An 18,779-nucleotide genomic window follows, 5' to 3' on the forward strand; every position below is an offset into this window, starting at 1 on the left:
CGAAATGGGTTCTGCGGCAAATGCCGCGTGCCGCGAGATGAAGAATCAATCAAGAGCGACGAGGGTGACGTCAAGGCGCCATCACAACCGGAACGCCGCCAGTCCGCGCCGGGTTTGCAATCGACCATCGTCGTCTCTCGCATGAAACAATGAGCGCTCGCGGTGTTGCTCGCCCGTTCGGAGAGCGCGGGAGATCTTATCGCGCTGCCGCGCGGCGAGACACGCGTGCCACGATGGTCTCGCGGCAAGGCGCTGACGCGTGGCAACTTGCCCGCTCGCTGCATGACGTGCGCGTTTTTTGCCGCTAGCGTGGCCGTACCCTTATATACGGAATATCTATGAGCCAAAACCAATTTTAGGGCCACAATGCGTCATGGACACCATCTTTATATAGCAAATACGGACCTTTGCTGGCGGAAACCGAAAATACGTCATAGTTGTCGCCCTCGGCACTTTGGGCGGCCAATGCCATCGTCAAGCCACCAAGCCAAGCGACATGAAAAGTCAAAATGGCCGCTCGGGCCGGCGCGGGGTGGCAGTTCGCAACGTATGATGTGGGAACGGTCCCACAGTTGCGACGCAACAGCGGGGTTACCAATGCACTGAGTTCTAAGGGAGCTGTGCCTGGACCGGTCGAAAACGACGTAACAGCCGGGAAAACGCAGCCCCCGGGAACGTAACAGCGAGGTTCTACTGTATCACTATACGGCGCTACGACGCCATCGTGACGCTCGCTCTTCGTTTCCGATGCCTCGCGCTTGTGCGAAAAGACACGCGTCCACGCATCCGGTACCTGGTGTGACATTCCGAGGATGAGTGCTTCGACGAAAACGGAAAACGGGTGCGCATTACAATTGAGGGCGCGTTAGAATCGAGTAAATACGGTAAACGTTTATTTTTCGAATTTTCGTGCCGAACCTGCATATAACGAAATCCTCTTTATAACGAAGTTTTTCGGGAATTTGTCAATTTCGTTATATCCAGGTTTAACTGTAAATCCGCAAGCAGCTTGTAGCCACCCAACCTCCGAAAACAGGCAGTGCGCCTAAGCTTTCGCACTTGAATCTCGGAGGTCATAACTTACCAACATGCGCATTTCTCCTGTTTGTAGATAAGATAGGTGCCGATAGCGTGCGCACTGACGTATACGCCGGAGGAATAGAAAAATAATTGCGAGGAGCACCATTATTGCACGCCGCGAAAGAGCATAAACGGCGCTAGGATCCAAAAACGAAGCGGCACAGTCCGCATCGCCATGGTCCTCAATGGCAATTGTACGCGATACCTGACTGACAGCAACGCCGAAACACTTTGTGCTTAATTGCGTTAATCGCCATGCGTAACACCGCATTGGCGGCTAGCTGCATGCCTTCACAACTGCGTAGTCGCCATCCGTGATCGCGTCGATAGCAACCGCGGATTCGTCCACACTTGTTGCAGCAAATGGTAGTTTCGTTTGACTTGGTGCGTGCGTCGGCCAAGGTATATGCTTCGGCCGCCTGCCCTCTGAACCGCAAGGTCGCCGTCCATGATCGCGTGGATAACGGCTGCGGTTTCGTCCGCAGCGGTTGCGGCAAGCAGTGTTTGCGCTTTGACTCAGTGCAAAGCTGTCGAAGATAAAGAGCGCAGGCTACATCGCGATGGATGGACAATTTGTTGGCGAACAGCTCACTAGCGAAAAAATAATCGGGATGTGCGCGTGGCAGTGAAAAGCGTGTCTCGGATGAAGACGCGCACCGCGGCCGCGCTGCAAAGGTTGTCGCGAGGCCTTCGCCGCTGCTAGCTCTGATCAGTCAAGAGATGAGAATTTAAGCTTCCGCACTGCTCCTGTGCAAAATAGAAACAAGATTTGCTGATTCATTCAGTAAATAAAAGCGTGTTGACGTAAGCATTCACTTATTGTATTCTTGATATCCCGGATAATTCGGCTAATTCGGGGGTGGGGTGTTCCTTGGCACTTCATGGAGCTTAGCAGGGTTCCCTGGAATGAACATGCTTGAGAACCTCTGCTGAGGGTATTGCGACATCGTAACCAAGCACAAGCACAGCGAAAACAGCGTGAGATTCCAATCAAAAACAAGTTCCGACTTCGGTCGACTTGTATATGGATTGGATCGAGACGTAAAGTTACAGGTTGCCAACGTAATGCTAGAAAACGCGGGATTTAGAGCATTTGTTTTAAAATGGCCAATTTTGCTGTTATTCTACTGTAAAGTGAGGAGCTCTACTGAAAGCGAGGCTCAAGCCACGAAAAACATGAAAAATATCTGTGTTACATCAATAAATACGGTAATTTCTTTGTAATTTAATCTACCTTCCTTCGAGCAGTGCAGGTTCATGCCGCGGGCTTATTCAGGCAGTCTGTACCAGTTTTTTGGGCAAGACTGAGCATCACTGCCTATATTCTTAGTTTTTCGATTATACAACGCCCGGATTATACGACGGTTTTGCATGGTCCCCGGAAAGTCGTATAATCGGGGTTCCACTTTATTAAGTTTCCCTTGATACGTCGCCAATCTGTAATGTTTTTACACCTTGCATTGCGCTTGAATGTGGAGGTCACGTAAATTTAGTGGTGCAGCAAGCTTGTACATTGCAGTACGCGATCGGCATATACGGCGTGGGCGCCGTATCTTGAAAGCGATCTGCGACGTGCACAAACCCGCGCAGGCCTCATCTTCAAAACGATCTGCGATGTTGACAAAGTGCGCCTAGTGTCAGATAGCTTAGTATGCACTGTGCTTTCGAAGTTTAGTTCGCGTGGAAGCGAGAGACAGCATGAAAGTCAGTTCACTGAATAGTGCTGCTGCGCTTCCTTACTCCATCGTTTTGGCAGCAAGTTTCCACAGTCATCGAGCGAGATGTGTTCATGTTTACCTGTGTGCACGACACCGTGATCATTAATTTAGTTACTAATTGAATGTTTACAAGTTTATACGGCCGATAAAACTATACTATCCTTACTTCAACAGCTGTCTACTAATTTGTTATCGCAATCGTTGCTTCGCCTGTCGGGCGAAACTGTGACTTTTTTTTTTTCTTCTTTTTTCCCCGTAATCCCTTGAAAAACATATCAACGGGGCTCTACTATCTGTGTGTGTTTTCTTCTTGCCCAAATTGTCAACGATCGCTTTCTGGAAGGCGTAGAAGTGCGCGCACATGACTTCACAAATGTTTTTGCACGCCACCGTATGCTTCAGCACATCGAGTGCAGTGAGCGTTTTGGCAGTCGTGGCTGCTGCCCTGGTTGTCATTGCTGCAGTGGTCCTTGTCTTCTTCCTCACTGGTCAAAGCATCAGGTTGTGATGTGGTCCGGTCCGCTCGATTGGGGAACCAATGAAGGATTGCACAACCGCGTGATACAGCCGGTTGTTTGGCGACTATGGATCCCGCACCGATCCTGTTATGCCGGCTTGTCTGTGCCGGTCGCTCTGCTGGCTCGGTTGCCGCCACTGTTCCTCACATGTTCGTATAATCCGCAGTGGTGCGGCAACGCGTTCGGTACAGCCAGTGTTTTTCGTATTGTGAGCAATGTATTTCGGCCGGGGAATGTTACGCATTCGTATCACACCGAAATTCGTACCAGCCGTGATCGTATCACCGGGGTTTTACTGTACAGTCAACTATGCTCGCAGTCTCCAAGAACATGCCGTGCCTCGCCAAACTTGAGCTCTCGGTCCGCTTATGCTGCCACTCTCTCCTCACATACTAATTAACCGACAATGGTAGATGAGTGGCTATAGACATACCGGCCAAAAGAAATGTGTTAAATCTTATTGAAACACACACACAGACAAGTTTTATTTGTGAGCAGGCAGCAAAAAATTCGTGATTTCCACCTGCCGCTATGGCCGCCTTGCAGCGACAACGGCATCCTCAAACTCGGCAAGGCCACGAGCCATTTTCTCCATCAGGCCCTACTTTTCTGTGAATGCCCACATGACAGTCAACGCACTAGCCGCATCGGATACGGGCGGGCCATCATCCACGTCGTCGACGACGGAAGTGCTGGGAGCTATGGGAGCAGGAAACACGTCATGGCTGCCATGTTTTGGCGTCGCTATTGGTGGCGACTGCTGTCCGAGAAAGGTCCATGCGCCGCAATTTTGCTATCTATGGTCCGCGCGCACGACATTTCGCTGACTCCATGGTTGTACGCTCTGAAAAATGAAGTCAAATGAAGTAAATACTACTACACACTAACCGTTCGGCAAGCCTTAAGCGACTGCATTAGGTTCAATGGCAACAGGGCGGCTGATTCATCACAACTATATTTAAACCGGAAGCAGTTACATATTGACGAGGTTTTACTGTACCATGCTGCATGGTTCCCTCCTAATACACACTGCATTAAAATTCCTGGGGTGTTTTATGAACTGTTTTGTCTTTACATGTTTGCAGGTCCGAAAGAAATGAAGGTCAACTTAGAAATGCTAGTTGGAAAGCTTGCTCATGGAACTGGAACCCTCATGGATTTCAAGGATGACATCAAAAACATTGCACGGCCAAGTAAATTGCTTCTGATTTTTCTTACTCGTACAGCTGCGAACTGCTAAAATAAACTAACAGTACCAGAGTTTGAAGGCATAGAAAGCTTTGTTATACAGTAAAAACTTCTCATGAGACCAACGAAAGATGTTGAATTATCGGGATATCAAGGTATGCAATATCCAAAGCAAACCCACCAAGAAAATGTTTGGCTCAGTTCCTCAGGTCAATAAATGGCAACATGAAAGTATGGGGCCAACAGTAATATTTGGGTTGTCTACTGATAACCACTGGCACTCATTAGGCTGCTGCCATACTAGGCAAGATGTGAATGGCAGCCTTTGCGCTTGAGTTAGTCCTGAGGTGTAACTAATCAAGTAGCTAACAGCGCAGAAAGTTTGAGTGTGTGGCATGCATCATCTGTGAATAGTACATGTGTCCTGCAATTAAGCCACCATGCATGAAAGCTTCTTTTTGTTCTCCCTAAAGCCTGCTTTAAGAGGCTGAAATCCTTCAAGGCAAAGTGCTCCAGAAAGACAGGATTCCAAGGAAACCTTTGCTTAGGAGCAGGCAGTATATGACAGAACAGTCAATTCTTAATATATCGAACTTGTAGGGGATCGCAATAGTTCAATAATACCGTATTTACTTAGATCATGGGTTCTCAAAGTGGGTTCCGCGGAACCTACGGGTTCCGCAGGCCCCTGCTCGGGGTTCCGCGAGCCACTGATAAATTTTCCCTGGTCCCGCTCTCGACAAGTGTCTTAAACGGCAAACACGAGGTGCGCTTGATCGAAAGAACCTCCATTACCCATGCCCGAGTGTCAAAAAGCACATCACAGTGCGTAACAGCAACGCGCGAACTGCGCAGTAAATACGCAAGCAGCTTTTAGCCACCCAACCTCTGAGAGCGGGCAGCGCGCCTAAGCTTTCACACTTGAATCTCGGAGGCCGTAGCTTACCACCATGCGCGTTTCTCCTATTTGTAGATAGGGTCGGTGCCGATAGTGTGCGCACTGATGTATACGTTGAAGGAAAAAAAAAAATGCGCGGAGCGCCGCAAATGCGCGCCGCAGAAGAGCAAGAACGGCGTAGCGTCCAACCGAAACGAATCGGCGTAGTCCGCATCGCCGTGGTCCTCAGCGGCGATTGTAAGCGGTACGTGACTGACAGCAACGCCGAAGCGCTTCAGTGCCTAACCTTTAAAGCCTTTATTCTTGCGTTTCCGAACCCAATCCGGCTTTTACCTTTAAGGAAATCACCCAACATTACCAATTCGGCCACGCAATCTTTCCTAAGCCCTGTAAGGGCCTCACGAAGGCGGAGGAGCGTTTACTCCTTCGCCTCTATACTAAAACACTGCTGTGCCCGGCAGTCCTAAAGCATTTCGACCCTGCTTGCACAGGGGAGTGTCCACACTGTGGGGAAAAGTCTTCGGACATTTTCCACATGGTGTGGGCATGCCAATCCACCCCGCACCTTCCCCCTATACCCAACCCTATCCGGGAGGACTGGGAGGCGGCCCTGCTCGGCTGCTCCGACCTTGCGAGCCAGAAGGCCCTGGTCGTGCGTGCCCAAGCCGCGGCTATAGCCAATGGGCTTCTGTAATGAGGAGCCCACCTAGTATTTATAAGGAACGTCCCTTAAGGATCGGTCCACACCCTCCCTGTCAATACTTTGGCCAATAAAGTTTTTCAGTCAGTCAGTGCGTTTATCGCCGCGCGCAACACCGCGTTGGCGGCTAGTCTAAAACCCCTATATATAAAAAGTAGTGCCATTCTTAGATCTTGCCGCCACCGCGCTCACCCCGGCGTTTCCTCCTTGCCGCCTCCTGTCGCCCCAGCCTCCTCCGCTCCCCCATTGGCCAATCCGTGTCACGTGGAAGCACGCGTTGCGCTTTTGTATATTTTTTTCTTTCCAGCGCGCCCCGACTGCCATTCTCGGGCCTGTGCGACGAAAGTGCTGTACGCACAAACGGATCAAACGTGTTAGGGACAAGAACTTCGTTGTGATGGCATGCTGCTGCGCCTTAAGTTGCCGCAACCGACAAGGCGAGGGCAAAAGGCTTTTTTTGTTTACCATCCGGCGTGCGCAAACGCTTGCTGCACACTTGATATTTGCGCCGTCTCGCATCGTCGCGTTGCTACTTCCAAAACGGCATTACTAAGACCAGTTACTGACTGACGAAGCAAAATCGCGCCTCAAGAACTTCTCCGCGGGGCGCGATCGAAGTTTTCCTCGGATTTCCTCTGGTAGCGCGTTAGCTGTCGTCTGCCACGGCAGGCCCGACGCAGGCGGCGCCACTGTCGATATCGCGCCTCGATCGCGCTGGTCGCGCCGAGCGCGATAGTGGAACGGAGGAGGAGGGAAGTGGATGGCGCTACTTTTTATATATAGCGGCTTTAGGCTAGCCGCGTGCCTCCGTAAGTGCGTAGTCGCTATCTCTAATCGCGTCGATAACCACCGCAGTTTCGTCCGCCGCGGTTGCGGCAAATAGTAGTTTCGTTTTCACTCGATGCGCGCGTCGGCTGCGTGCCTTCACAACTGCGCAGTCGCCTCCCATGGCAGCGTCGATAGCGACCGGCCGCAGTTTCGTCCGCACTTCTTGCAGCGAACGGTAGTTTCGTTTTGACTTTGTGTGTGCGTCAGCCGCCTGCCTTCTGAACCGTAAAGTCGCCGTCCATGATCGTCGATAGCGGCCGCGGTTTCGTTCGCAGCGGTTGCGGCAAGCAGTAGTTTCGCTTTGATTCAGTGCAAAGCTGTCGAAGATAAAAAGCACCAGCTACATCGCGATGGACGGACAATTTGTTGGCGAGCAGCTGAGTGGCGAAAAAATAATCGAGATGTGCGCCCGTTGGTGTGCAAAGCGCGTCTCAGATGAAAACGCGCGCCGCGAAGGATGTCGCGAGGCCTTCGCCGCTGCTAGCGCTAATCAGTCATGAGATGAAGAGAATTTCAGCTTCCACACTGGTCTTGTGCTAAATAGAAACAAGATTTGACGATTCATTGAGTAAATAGAAGCCTGATGATGTAGTGAAGTATTTGTTTATTGTTTTCTTGATACCCTCGATAACTCGACATTCGGTTAATTCGGGGGGGGGTTCCTTGGCACTTTATGGAGCTTAGCAGGGTTCCGTGGGATGAGTGTACTTGAGAACCCCTTAGATAATGAACGCACCCCCCCCCCCCCCCCCTCTTTTCCAATCAAGGAATGTTGTTGTTTTTTTTTCCCTCACATAATGATCGCACCCTGAACTTGCTGCCGTGAAGTAGGCACGAGAGACACTGTACGATTCAGCATCCGATATGGCGTCCGGCAGGTACGATTGTATCGGACGCCGAATCGTACCACATGTCTCCTACTTTTATTGCGAAAGCAATCATATGGACACTCCAGGCGCTTTTTGCCGTCAGCACCGACAATTGTAGCTCAGTCTCCCGCGTTCAAGGGAGGAAAGCGGTAAGGAAATGCGCCGCATTTTGTCACGCGCTTGGCGGCCGGGGGGAGAGTAGGCAAGGGTGCGGCACAGCAACTTGAAACCGATCTACGTTGGGGGCGGAGTCTAGGTGCGACGGCGGCTTATACCTTTGTGCATGCTCCGTTCTCGCCGCTCAATTTGCGTTAAAGCGATACGTGGCACGAAGGTTACTTCGCTCGCTGTTGCTGCTGAGCTTGCTCATGCCAGTGTTTTGACAGCGACTGTCCGCGGCCGTCGAATGTGATGTGTTCATGTTTGCCTGCGCGCACTGGCACCATGCTTGTTCATCTACATAGTTTTGCAAGTTTATACAGCCGATAAAACTACTATCCTCACTTCATATAGCTGTCTATGCATTTACTATCGCAATCGATGGTTCGCCTTTCGAAAGGGCGAAACTGCGACCTTTTTAGAGATGGCCGCGGAAAAACAATTAGTACTGGAAATTTTGCCCCGCATAATTAGCGCAACTTCGCACAGATATTTCAGGGAAAAAAGTGCATTCATTATGCAAGTAAATACAGTGTGTATTGATAATTCGAGATATAAAATATGTCAATCTGAAGGCTATCTGAAAACTCGGCACATCTTGGAGCTTTCTGAGATCGTATCAAGTCGGAACTTATTTGTTTCTCCAAGATTATGTTCGATGTGCAAAAGCTGACTACTAATTTGTTTTATTTTTTACACATAAATGCTGCAAGTCAGTCATGCTGCGGAATGGTCGTTGACAATACTGATAGGAACGCTAACTCTTAGGAACTCTCGCTGCCTGGCTGCATGGGATTGCGGTGTGCCTCACACGTGGCAAAGTGCTTGTTGCACCTTTTCGTTCAGGATAAGGTAGAAGTGGACTCGGCACTTGAGCTGTGTAGATATGGGCCGTGTAGCCATCAGGATACCAGTACTGCTAATTGCGTGTGACTGTGCCCTGCAAGTCTGTAACAATACGCTGTCTAATCAGCCAATCGTGATACGTCGGCAACGAATCAACCAGGCAGGCCTGCTAGATTAGAAAGTTGCTCTCAGCTTGCAAAATATCAGTCCATTCCTGTTCACATGTTAAAGGGCCCCTCACCAGGTCTGGCCATTTTGAGCTGACAAATGCAGTGCACGCAACGCGCGCTATCGATCGTGTCTACTAAATGTTACTAAATCCTTACGCACCACACAAAGAGCTGAAATTTCAAACTAAACGCCGTTTGCCCTTCTCGCGGATGCCACGCTCCAAAGGGGGATGACGTACATCAGCAAGTGCACCTATGTACAGTATAGACCACTTATAACTTAACCGCTTATAGTGCAGGAGTGGATATAGTGCGGTCTTTTCAGACTCCCGTTAATTTTCCCATAGCACTCTATGTATACACATATCGCTTATAGTGTAGTTGTGGGAAACGAAATACCGGTTACAGTGCGGCTTCCTGGGAGTACAGAAGTCAGCGGAGACGGCGAACGCTCCCCTCAAACGGGTGCCCCAAGTAGTGCTCGAAGAAAGAGAGACGAAGTGGAGGAGAAGGGCACGTGGTGCGAACGAACAGCCAGTGAGGCTGAAAACAGAATCTTGAGTGCGAGTCGTGAAATATCACGGCGCGCATAGCAAGCGAGGGCCATGAAACTGCCAAGGCCAGCCTAGCTCACTTCACGATAACGGCAGTAAACGAAACTTCAGGGAGCGGGCAGCGCCGGTACGGCACAGGGAAGGGCGCATGCAGAGACCGTGAAATGTGAGGGAGGAGGGCGGCAGGGAAGCAGACTTCGCCTCGGCAACTCCGCCGCTTCGGTGGCTCCCCTCGTACCTCCCTCACTTTCGACTGTCGCCGTGCAGGCGCCGCCGCTACAGCCGGCCCGGCGCCAGCTCTCCGAAGTTTCGTTTTCTGCCGTTATCGGGAAGCAAGCGTTGGCCAGCCTGGGACAGCGCCGCTGCTTCCCTCTGCGCCGTAGCCGCAGCGTGCAAGGTCAACGCGTGACTAGAAAGTAGAGGAAGCATAAAGGAGAAAGAAGGGTTCATTGCCATTTTCTACGCGTGGCTACGGTAGCGTGGCTGAGACGTTGGCACGTACACGCATGTTCCGGCGCAACGCAGAATCGGCGACCTTGCCATTTGAGAGAGGGTGAAATTTCCACCGTGTTTTTTTTTTTTTCCTTTTATTTATTTATTTTTTTATGGTCGCGCGCGACATTGAGGGGTCTCTCCTAAGCTTTTACTCTATGGCGGTGCCGGCGCAATGCCGGTCGGAGGCGCCGCCGCGTGATTTGGTTCGAATTAACGATATTCGACTGTAAATTGAATGCAAACGTTCTGGCCGCATTTCTTGACTGTCGCATACGTGTGGCGGCTCGGTGCACATGTTTTGCATATGTGCGGGCCTTGAAAATTGTTGCTTTGGTTATAGTGCGGATATTCGCGACTCTGGCGACTTACGTTATAAGCGGTCTACACTGTACATGTATATGCTGTGGTGTCACTCATAGTGACACGTGGCATTTCGAGAATTATTCAAGGCAACATCTGTTATTTGTGTAATCTGTTGCTTCAGTAGACAATATAAAGCTTAGAGAAATAATAGAGCACACAGACCAAATGTCTGCGTGTTTTTATTTTACTTTGCACCGCAGCAAGAGAGATGTACTTCCGTTTCGTCTACTTGTTCCCACGTCGTGCAGTTGCAGGCGCTCACAACAAAACTGTCGCTTGCGTCTGCCTCAGTGTTCGTGTAGCACTGACTTATACCGCTAGTCAGGTGTTCTAGTGCACAGCGCACAAAATCGCGCGCTGCGCGAAACAAGACAAACACAACAGCTAGCGCGCGCGAGCATCGGCAGAAGTGCGCCATGCAGCAAAAAAGTGCGAGAAAAAAGGGAGAATGCGGGGCCAATTACTTATGTGTCACGCGATCTCCAGCTCCAGTATGGGAGAACGCAGGGAAGGAATTTCGCTTGCAGAGGCTAGACGGGGCAAGTAGAAAGAGTGTCTCTCTTGGCAATGGCGCTCGTCTCCCGATATCATGGGTTCATGGCACTGAAATACTTCCATCTTGGCTATTAATGAACCAATTTGAAAAATTCTTACGGTAGAACGCTCCCTAGAGGGCACGTAACAACTTCCAGCGTATAACCAAAATTTGCCATGTGGCCTGGTGAGGAGCCCTTTAAATCCTAACTGTGATCCATCAAAGTGGGGGATGAAATTCGATTTGTTTTGGTCATTTGCAGAACTCTAAAATGCTGTTCACAGAGCGCAATTTGGAAACCTTTAGTTACAAGAAGACGAAACTGGCGGCCAGTCATCTTCAGCTCGGCATCCCCTGCCCGAAGCCATTCAATGAAAAGATCACGAGTCATCCATACTTTATCAATCTGCTATCGGCAATCTGCTCTTGCCGATAAAAAACGGCTGCATTTTGTACAAGCCATCCATATTGAAACAGGCAAAACCAGGACACACACCTTAATTTGCAAATTGTTTTCTTTGTGGCATGTACTGCCCTTCACATGCAATGTCTTGGTTGGCAATATCTGCCAAAACAGTGCCGTTTCATTGGCATTGAATATTTCCATAGACGCAATTCCTTGTGTTGGAAATTTATCGAATTAGTAACTGGTGAACAGAAGTTGGATAGGCGCGTGCAACAGCACTATACTTTTGCGTGGGATTTCCAAGGGGATGTTACAGCTGTTCGATAAAGACAATACTAGTTTGATAGGTATGGGTGTGATATATCTAGGATCAACTATATATGAACTTATGAACAGGCCACTGGCCCATAAACCCTCATCTGCTACTTCATACTTCATGGGTGCCGAATTCAAGGCCATCACTATGCAAGAGTTACTTATTAAAACCTGCTAATCTCATTCACAGTCCTCTGCTTTTGTTCCAGTCAATTACCTCAACTATGGGACCTACAGCACGTATGCACCTCACTATGATTCTACATTTGCAAATCTCTCAAAGGAAGAGTCTGACCTTGTGTACTCAACATATGGCGATGAACTTGGGTTCCAGTATGCCGAAAGGTACCTTCACTGTTTCCTTCATGTCCACTTAGTCGCATTTACTTTTTTTTACAATTATATGACCACTACTACTTTGCACATGCAGTGTATTCTGACATCGTGCATGGGGTTCTTGTTCTGAAAATTGAGTGATATACTGCATGCCATCCAAATTTCAGTTATTCTAATGACAGAAATATGTTGCTTCTATGGTGTGCAGCACTGTTACTGTAATAAGAAGGCTGTTGAATGACTATAGTCAAACGTCTCCAAAAAAGGCTGGCACTGAAAAAAAATGCGGCCAGCTTGACACTAGCGATGCCAAGTCTGAAGAAACAGCGGAGCTGGGTCCCTTAGCAACTAGTTGATGTCGGCTTAACTTGGCTTTTTCTAGACAAGGTTGGGCTATCACGGCAAGGCTAGGCTATCAGGGCAAGGCTGGGCGTTGACGCTTGGCTTGATTCTCGCGTTTTCGGTATTCTGGATCGGCTCGGCAGCATCGCATATCGGCGGCTTTGTTGGTGAGGTAGGCTGGATCGGCACGAAGACGGCGATTCCTTTCCTGCGTGGCTTGAAGGCGCTTCTCTCGTCGGGCAGCCTCTTCTTCCGGCGTCAAGGTGTGCTTAGGTCGAGCCATATCTCGGTAGAGCGGAGAAATGCGTGGGCACCGCCGCGCGCACGCTTTCATTAGCACGGTCACATGACTCTGCTGAACACGTGCCATATCTCGGTAGAGTGGAGAAATGCCAAGGGCGCCAGCACGCGCACGTTTTCATTAGCGCACTCGCATGACTCTGCTGAACACGTGCTTGGCGCAGCTGTGACGTCAATGTCGTGCTATGCTCGCGTGAGCGAGAAGCTCAACCAGTTCTAGCGTTGCACACCAGAATTTTGCCAAGCTTAAACAGCTCCGCTCTTAAAAATTGATCAGCAGTTGCCAATGTAAAATAAGAGCTTCTTTGGTTAAGGTTCTACTTGAAATATGCTTCATTGTGACTTTGAGGTTATCATTTCAAGAATAATCCTGAACTTATGCTTCCATCTTCAACAGTCTGCTCAGCTTTGCCAAGGATTGCGATTATGTCATGGACATGGTTGACAACCTTCTGGATGTACTGACATCTGGCGAGCACTCGAAGACTGTAAAACTTCTGGAAGCTGTAAGTGTTTGTCTACGAATGATTACTTGGTTTATTGTTAATGTGAAACAAACATTATGTCACACATACATTATTTTCCTTTTTACGGGTGATAATTTTTACCAGATTATCAATGTTATGAAGTTGTCATTTACACAAGACTATCTGAAAATTCTTGAATTTTGTCATGGATTCTCTAGCGCATGAATCTCCAATCAGATTGCACTCATGACATGAATGCTCTTATACATCTCAAATGTAGTCAAGCACGAGCGATTTGCTCTGAAATGTGTGCCTAGTCGTACAGTCGAGCCCGACTATATCGAACCTATTTATATCAAATTATCCCGTATATCGAACAATTTCTAAACATGGTAAATTTACATTGAGAATATATAGCAAAAGTTACTGTTACATCGAACGAAAATAGCAACGACAACCGATATATCAAACTCCATGTGCCTCAAAAGTGCCCCAGCAAGTTGGCTTTCCCTCGCGGTGGCGGGGAAAACTGCCGGCGCCACCTTAGAAAAAGTGGTTTAGACCCGGCTGTGCACGGGCGAACACCCCCCTGCAAAAAATGATCCTGGCCTGCTCGCAGCGCTTACAGCCAATCAGAGGCCATCGTGCTTTCTCCGAGGCGCGGAGGCGGTACAAGTGAGCGCCATTTTTTCTTTCTTTATGCTTGTGTGCCTGCTGCTGCCTCTTTTCCTCGAGTCCTCATTCAGCGTGGTCCGTGCTGGTGGTGTTGCCTGTTGGCATGGGCAGATGTCACGAAGTAGACAATCCAGAACTGCTTTAGGCATGCTGGCTTTCCGCATGCCTGGTGATGACACCCCAAATTCCGATGACAGCACTGAAGACACCGCAGGTGTTTCCGCCGAAGTTTGGAGCGAGCTGGCAGAGTTGCCGGGTGCTATCGATGGATCGACATTCGACGAGTTCGTCAGTGCCGGACGATGATGTCGCCATCATGGGCCAGCTACAAGATGACTACGTTGCAGACGTCGTGCCGACCACGAGCCAAAGCGACAGCAATAAGGAAATTGACGATGGCCCGTTGCCTACATCCTCCGAAGGGATTAGTGCACTTGCATTGGTCCGGTGCTATTGCATGAATATAGAAGGTTGCGGCCTCAGCTGCTCCGACTCGTTGGACAACGTGGAGGCGTGCGTGCTGTCGCAGGCAGCGAAGTCGTTGAAACAGAAGGAAATCTAGGACTATTTTGTTCCAAAGTAAAGCACGCAAGTAAGCCACCATATTAATAAAGTACTTTTCTTATTGGTATGTGCCTTCCTTTGCGTCATCAAATCCTATAGCGGGCCTATATCGAATTATGCCATATATCAAACTAATAACTGTTTTTTGGCGAGTTCGATATACCCGGGTTCGACTGTATATACAGTAGAACCTTGGTGATACAAATCTCACGGGGTCACGTAAGTTATTCGTATCACCCAAAATTCGTATCATCAAAACATAAACAAAATCAAGAAAAAATGAATTTGTTTACCAGAAAGAATTCCTAATAGTGGAACCCCATTGATACCTTTCTCGCTGCTGTGTTTTCCCGGCTGCTCGTCGCATTTTCGCGGTCCCGACCTAAATCCTACATTGACTTCCATGTATTAAGTTCCCCTTCATACGTCGCCAATCTGTAATTTTCCTGTATCTTACGTTGCGCTTGAATGTGGCGTTCACGTAAATTTAGCGGTGCAGCCAGCTTGTACGTTGCAACAAGTGACCGGCACATTGCCGATACGGCGCGGCCGTCGCATCACATGGCCGCATATTGAAAGCAATCTGCGAGGCAATCTGCGAGGAAATCTGCAAAGCAATCTGCAAAGCAATCTGCAAAGCAATCTGCAAAGTGCGAGCCCGCAGGCACCTCATCTTTAAAACGATCTGCGATGTTGACAAAGTGCGCCTAGTGCCGGATAGCTTAGTATTCACTGTGCTTTCGACGTTTAGTTCGCATTGAAGCAAGAGACTGCCGCTGCTGCCGTGCTTAGGCCCGTGACGGTATCGGCGCGTAGGCGAGCGTCGTTTACGGTTAGTCACGCTTCACCAGTTGAGCTGCGCCAGCCGAGATGCCATCCCCGCTTCAACGCGCGCGCCGTCGGCTGCTATTTCGGAGCATTGCGCAGAACCATCCTCAACCCGCGCACCGCTTTGAACGGCTGTCTGCAAAGCGGTGTGGGCGCATTTCTTTCATCGCACGCGATGCATTGTGGGTTGACGACACCGTTACTAGAATCTCTATTCTCGACACGAATGGCGGCTGCAAGGCTGCCATTATCCGCCATGTTGACTCTCTCATTGGCTGTTGAGAGGTCACGTGTTTTGAAATTTGTGCCGGGAAACGGAAGTTTTGCAAAATTGCGTTTTCATCAGAATGACGAAACGTGACGTGGAGCTGCAAATTTTATCGACTAATGTTTTTTCATGGTCCTTGGCACCTATATTGCATCTTTAGCACTTCAAAAAGAACGTGGACGATAGTGTGCAGAAGCCCATGCAATGCATCTGCAATTTCGCAAATATGTGGTGGCGTTCCAAGATAGCCAGCATGTCGGTTGTTGATTGGCTGAAAGAATATCCCGTGAAGAGCGTCACAGGAAGGGCCGTTTCGTAAACGTCAGTTTGACGTTGCGTGACGTTGTGCTGGGCCGCCATTGCAGAGATTTTCCGCCATAATTTGTGGTGCGACGAGCCTAGCAAATTATGGTAATAAGCGGCAATATACAATGACAGTCGAGAGGCATGCGTATCGCCGCATATTCCCTGTCATTTGGGGCCATGAAAATCTTTCGTTCACAACGCGTGCTCATAGCATTTGCATCGCTCTTTGGTGGGGTTGGCATTTGTGTTTTGAACCATCATTTTTATTAAAACACGTTTATTTGAAATAATATTGGTTGAAACTAACAAACTGTCTGCAACTTTTTGCACTTTTCACTACTGCGTTTGTATCGTAATTAATACTAATGACTTTTTGCGTCATCAAAGGCTATGACAACGACGACTTTTTAATTTATTAAAAGAAATGTACTCAAGGCGGCTCCTTGAAGTTTCCTCTCGCGGTGCGAGTAAGCAATGGAGTGATCAAAAGATGGCAGTGCCAGCGCTTGCTTCGTGCAAGCGGATGCCTGTGGCGCGCGCAACGCGATCGATGATATTCAGCCGCTTCTCAGCCCGACGAGTCAGGCTGAGTCACTTGCGTTTCACGATAGCGATAACGCGGCCTAGAGCCCGCACTCATCATCACTGGTAGGTCGCTCATGTTGTCTCAAGGTAGAAAGCAAGTGCGTGGGCGCCAATATACGATGACTCATTCCGTTTCCCGAGGACACGCATCCTAGCTAATTAAGCAGACGACAGGTTGTGCGCATGCAGACGATGGAATCGTGAAACGATTTTGATGATATAATCGTGCGCTTTGAGCTAGCTGCTTTATTTTTACTGGGGAGGAAAACTGTTTTGATTTATCAAGAACGCTAGGTTCAATGCCTACATTAGTTTCTTACGCGAAACATCAAACTTGCGTCACGTTACGAAAGCAAATCGGGGCCATCAGCACCATTTTGTAAGCGTTGCGCTTATGTCATGCCTCGAAGAAATGACGGAATGTCCAGAATAGCGGCTTAGAATGAGATAATCTAGTAACGTTGGGTTGACGGTGCCGTTGCCTCCAACGCGCGAATGGGTCAGGAGCCATTTCAGCGCCGGGCCCGTCGGGGCGCGTCGGAAGCCGGCGGTAACGTTGGCTGTGCCGGTGAGCCCTCGTTTTAGCTAACGTGACGTAGCGTGCGCGCACGCGTTACGTCGGACTAATAATGGCCCTTTACTCCAGCGTTGTCATCGAGTGAGATGAGTTCGTGTTTACCTGTGCGCGTGTGACACCGTAATTTAGTTAGTATGCCTATGCTTACAAGTTTATACGGCCGATAAAACTACTAGTATCCTTACTTCATGCAGCTGTTTACTAATTTGCTATCGCAATCGTTGCTTTGCCTTTCGGTCGAAACTGCTGTTTTTTTTTTTTTTTTTTTTTTTTCGCGGTCCCTTGAAAAACCTGTCAACGGGGTTCTACTATCCATGTGCGCTTTCTTCTTGCCCAAATCGTCAACGATTGACTTCTGGAAAGCGTAAAAGTGCACGCACGTGATCTCACGAATGTTTTTGCACAGCCGCTGAACGCCTTAGCACGTCGAGTGCAGGGAGCGTTTTGGCCGTCGTGGCTGCTGCCACAGTCGTGGTTGCTGCAGCGGTCCTCGTTGTCTTTTTCTCTCTGGTCAAAGCATCAGCTAGGCTGTGATGTGGTCAGGCCCGCTCGACGTGGGGACCAATGAGAGATTGCGCAGCCGCGTGACGTGGCCGGTTGCTTGGCGACTATGGATCCCGCCCAGATCTGGCTGTGCTGGCTTGTCTGTACCAGTCGCTCCGCTGGCTCGTCCGCTGCCGCCGCTGTTGCTCACGCGTTCGTATGATCCGCAGTGGTGCGGCAACGTGCTCGTAACAGCCGATTTTTTTTTTTTTTTTTTTTTTGTATTAAGAGCAGTGTATTTCGGCCGGGGAATGGTACGAATTCGTATGACACCGAAATTCGTACCAGCCGTGATCGTATCACCGGGGTTTTACTGTAAATAGCAGACCAACTTGACCAGTGAGATCAGATTTTGATGACCGAATGTTTTTGCTGCTATCGTTGTGCTTTGAGTGTTGATGATTGATGAGCAGAGTTTAATGGTACAAGGGCCATGTATGGCCAGCGCCAAGCTTTCTGTATTGCTGGTTTTTCTGAGCACCAGTTCGTCCAATACAGATTTGACCCTTTAAAGACAAGACATAAATACCTGAAAATAATGTTTATTTTCCACCGAAATGTACAAAATAAGTATAAGTATAATCAATGAATACAAATGAGAATAAGTATAATCAATGAAAAGAAAAAAAGCTTTCTTGAAACTTTTTGAGTTATAGGGGGGCAACATCAGGCAGAAAACTGGAAGTGGGCTTCAACCCAAGCCACCTAAAAAAAATACACAAGTTTTGAACTTGTACAGACAAGTCTCGTCATATGCGAACCATAGGTGTACATTGCATTTGCTTTACATTATGTGTGTGATACCACTACAGCTGAAGATCTTGCATTGGTCTGTCTCCTCTGACTGCTTTCAAAAGAAAGCGACTTGCTTGCCAAACTTCTTCCTTGTCCTGTGTTCCTGCTCTAAACCAACAAATCATGCTTGCTGCCTGCCATTCAACAAATGACACTCACTGCCTGCCAGACACTCCATACTCTATACTAAAACTCTGCAAGAAAAAAAATTTTTGTTCTTGTGTGTTGCCTGTTTTCATGCTCTAGAACAAGTTAAGGACCGCACAAAAAGCGATGGGACGAAAATTCTTAGGCCTAACGTTAAGAGACAGAAAGAGAGCGGTGTGGATCAGAAAGCAGACAGGGATAGCTGGCTCATCTATTAAGGATTAAATTTTGGAGTTGTGCTTTGGCAGTTGTATTCCTCACTGTCACTACAAAACGATGTGGTGGAGATGCTTCTTCAATGTGTGCTGGACACTCTCTGCAAGCCATGAGCAAGTCAAAGCCATGAAGACAATGCCAATGTCGCCGTGGGCCAGCAAGCTAGCCTCGGGCTTCAAGGATTGAAA

The 18,779-nt window shown here is 48.8% G+C and overlaps 1 protein-coding gene across 5 annotated transcripts in view; it reads left to right on the top strand.

The window, feature by feature from the left end:
• Positions 1–18,779, top strand: part of LOC119464405 (bromodomain-containing protein 7-like) — a 100,766-nt gene that overhangs the window by 30,713 nt on the left and 51,274 nt on the right. For all 5 annotated transcript variants that reach the window (XM_037725374.2, XM_037725365.2, XM_037725358.2 and 2 more), the window contains exons 9-11: positions 4,402–4,509; positions 11,852–11,987; positions 13,018–13,126. In XM_037725374.2, coding sequence (XP_037581302.1) covers positions 4,402–4,509; positions 11,852–11,987; positions 13,018–13,126 — 353 coding nt within the window. The remainder of the gene's footprint in view (positions 1–4,401; positions 4,510–11,851; positions 11,988–13,017; positions 13,127–18,779) is intronic.

Source organism: Dermacentor silvarum, chromosome 1, assembly GCF_013339745.2.
Source record: "Dermacentor silvarum isolate Dsil-2018 chromosome 1, BIME_Dsil_1.4, whole genome shotgun sequence".
Taxonomy (NCBI): Eukaryota; Metazoa; Arthropoda; class Arachnida; order Ixodida; family Ixodidae; genus Dermacentor; species Dermacentor silvarum.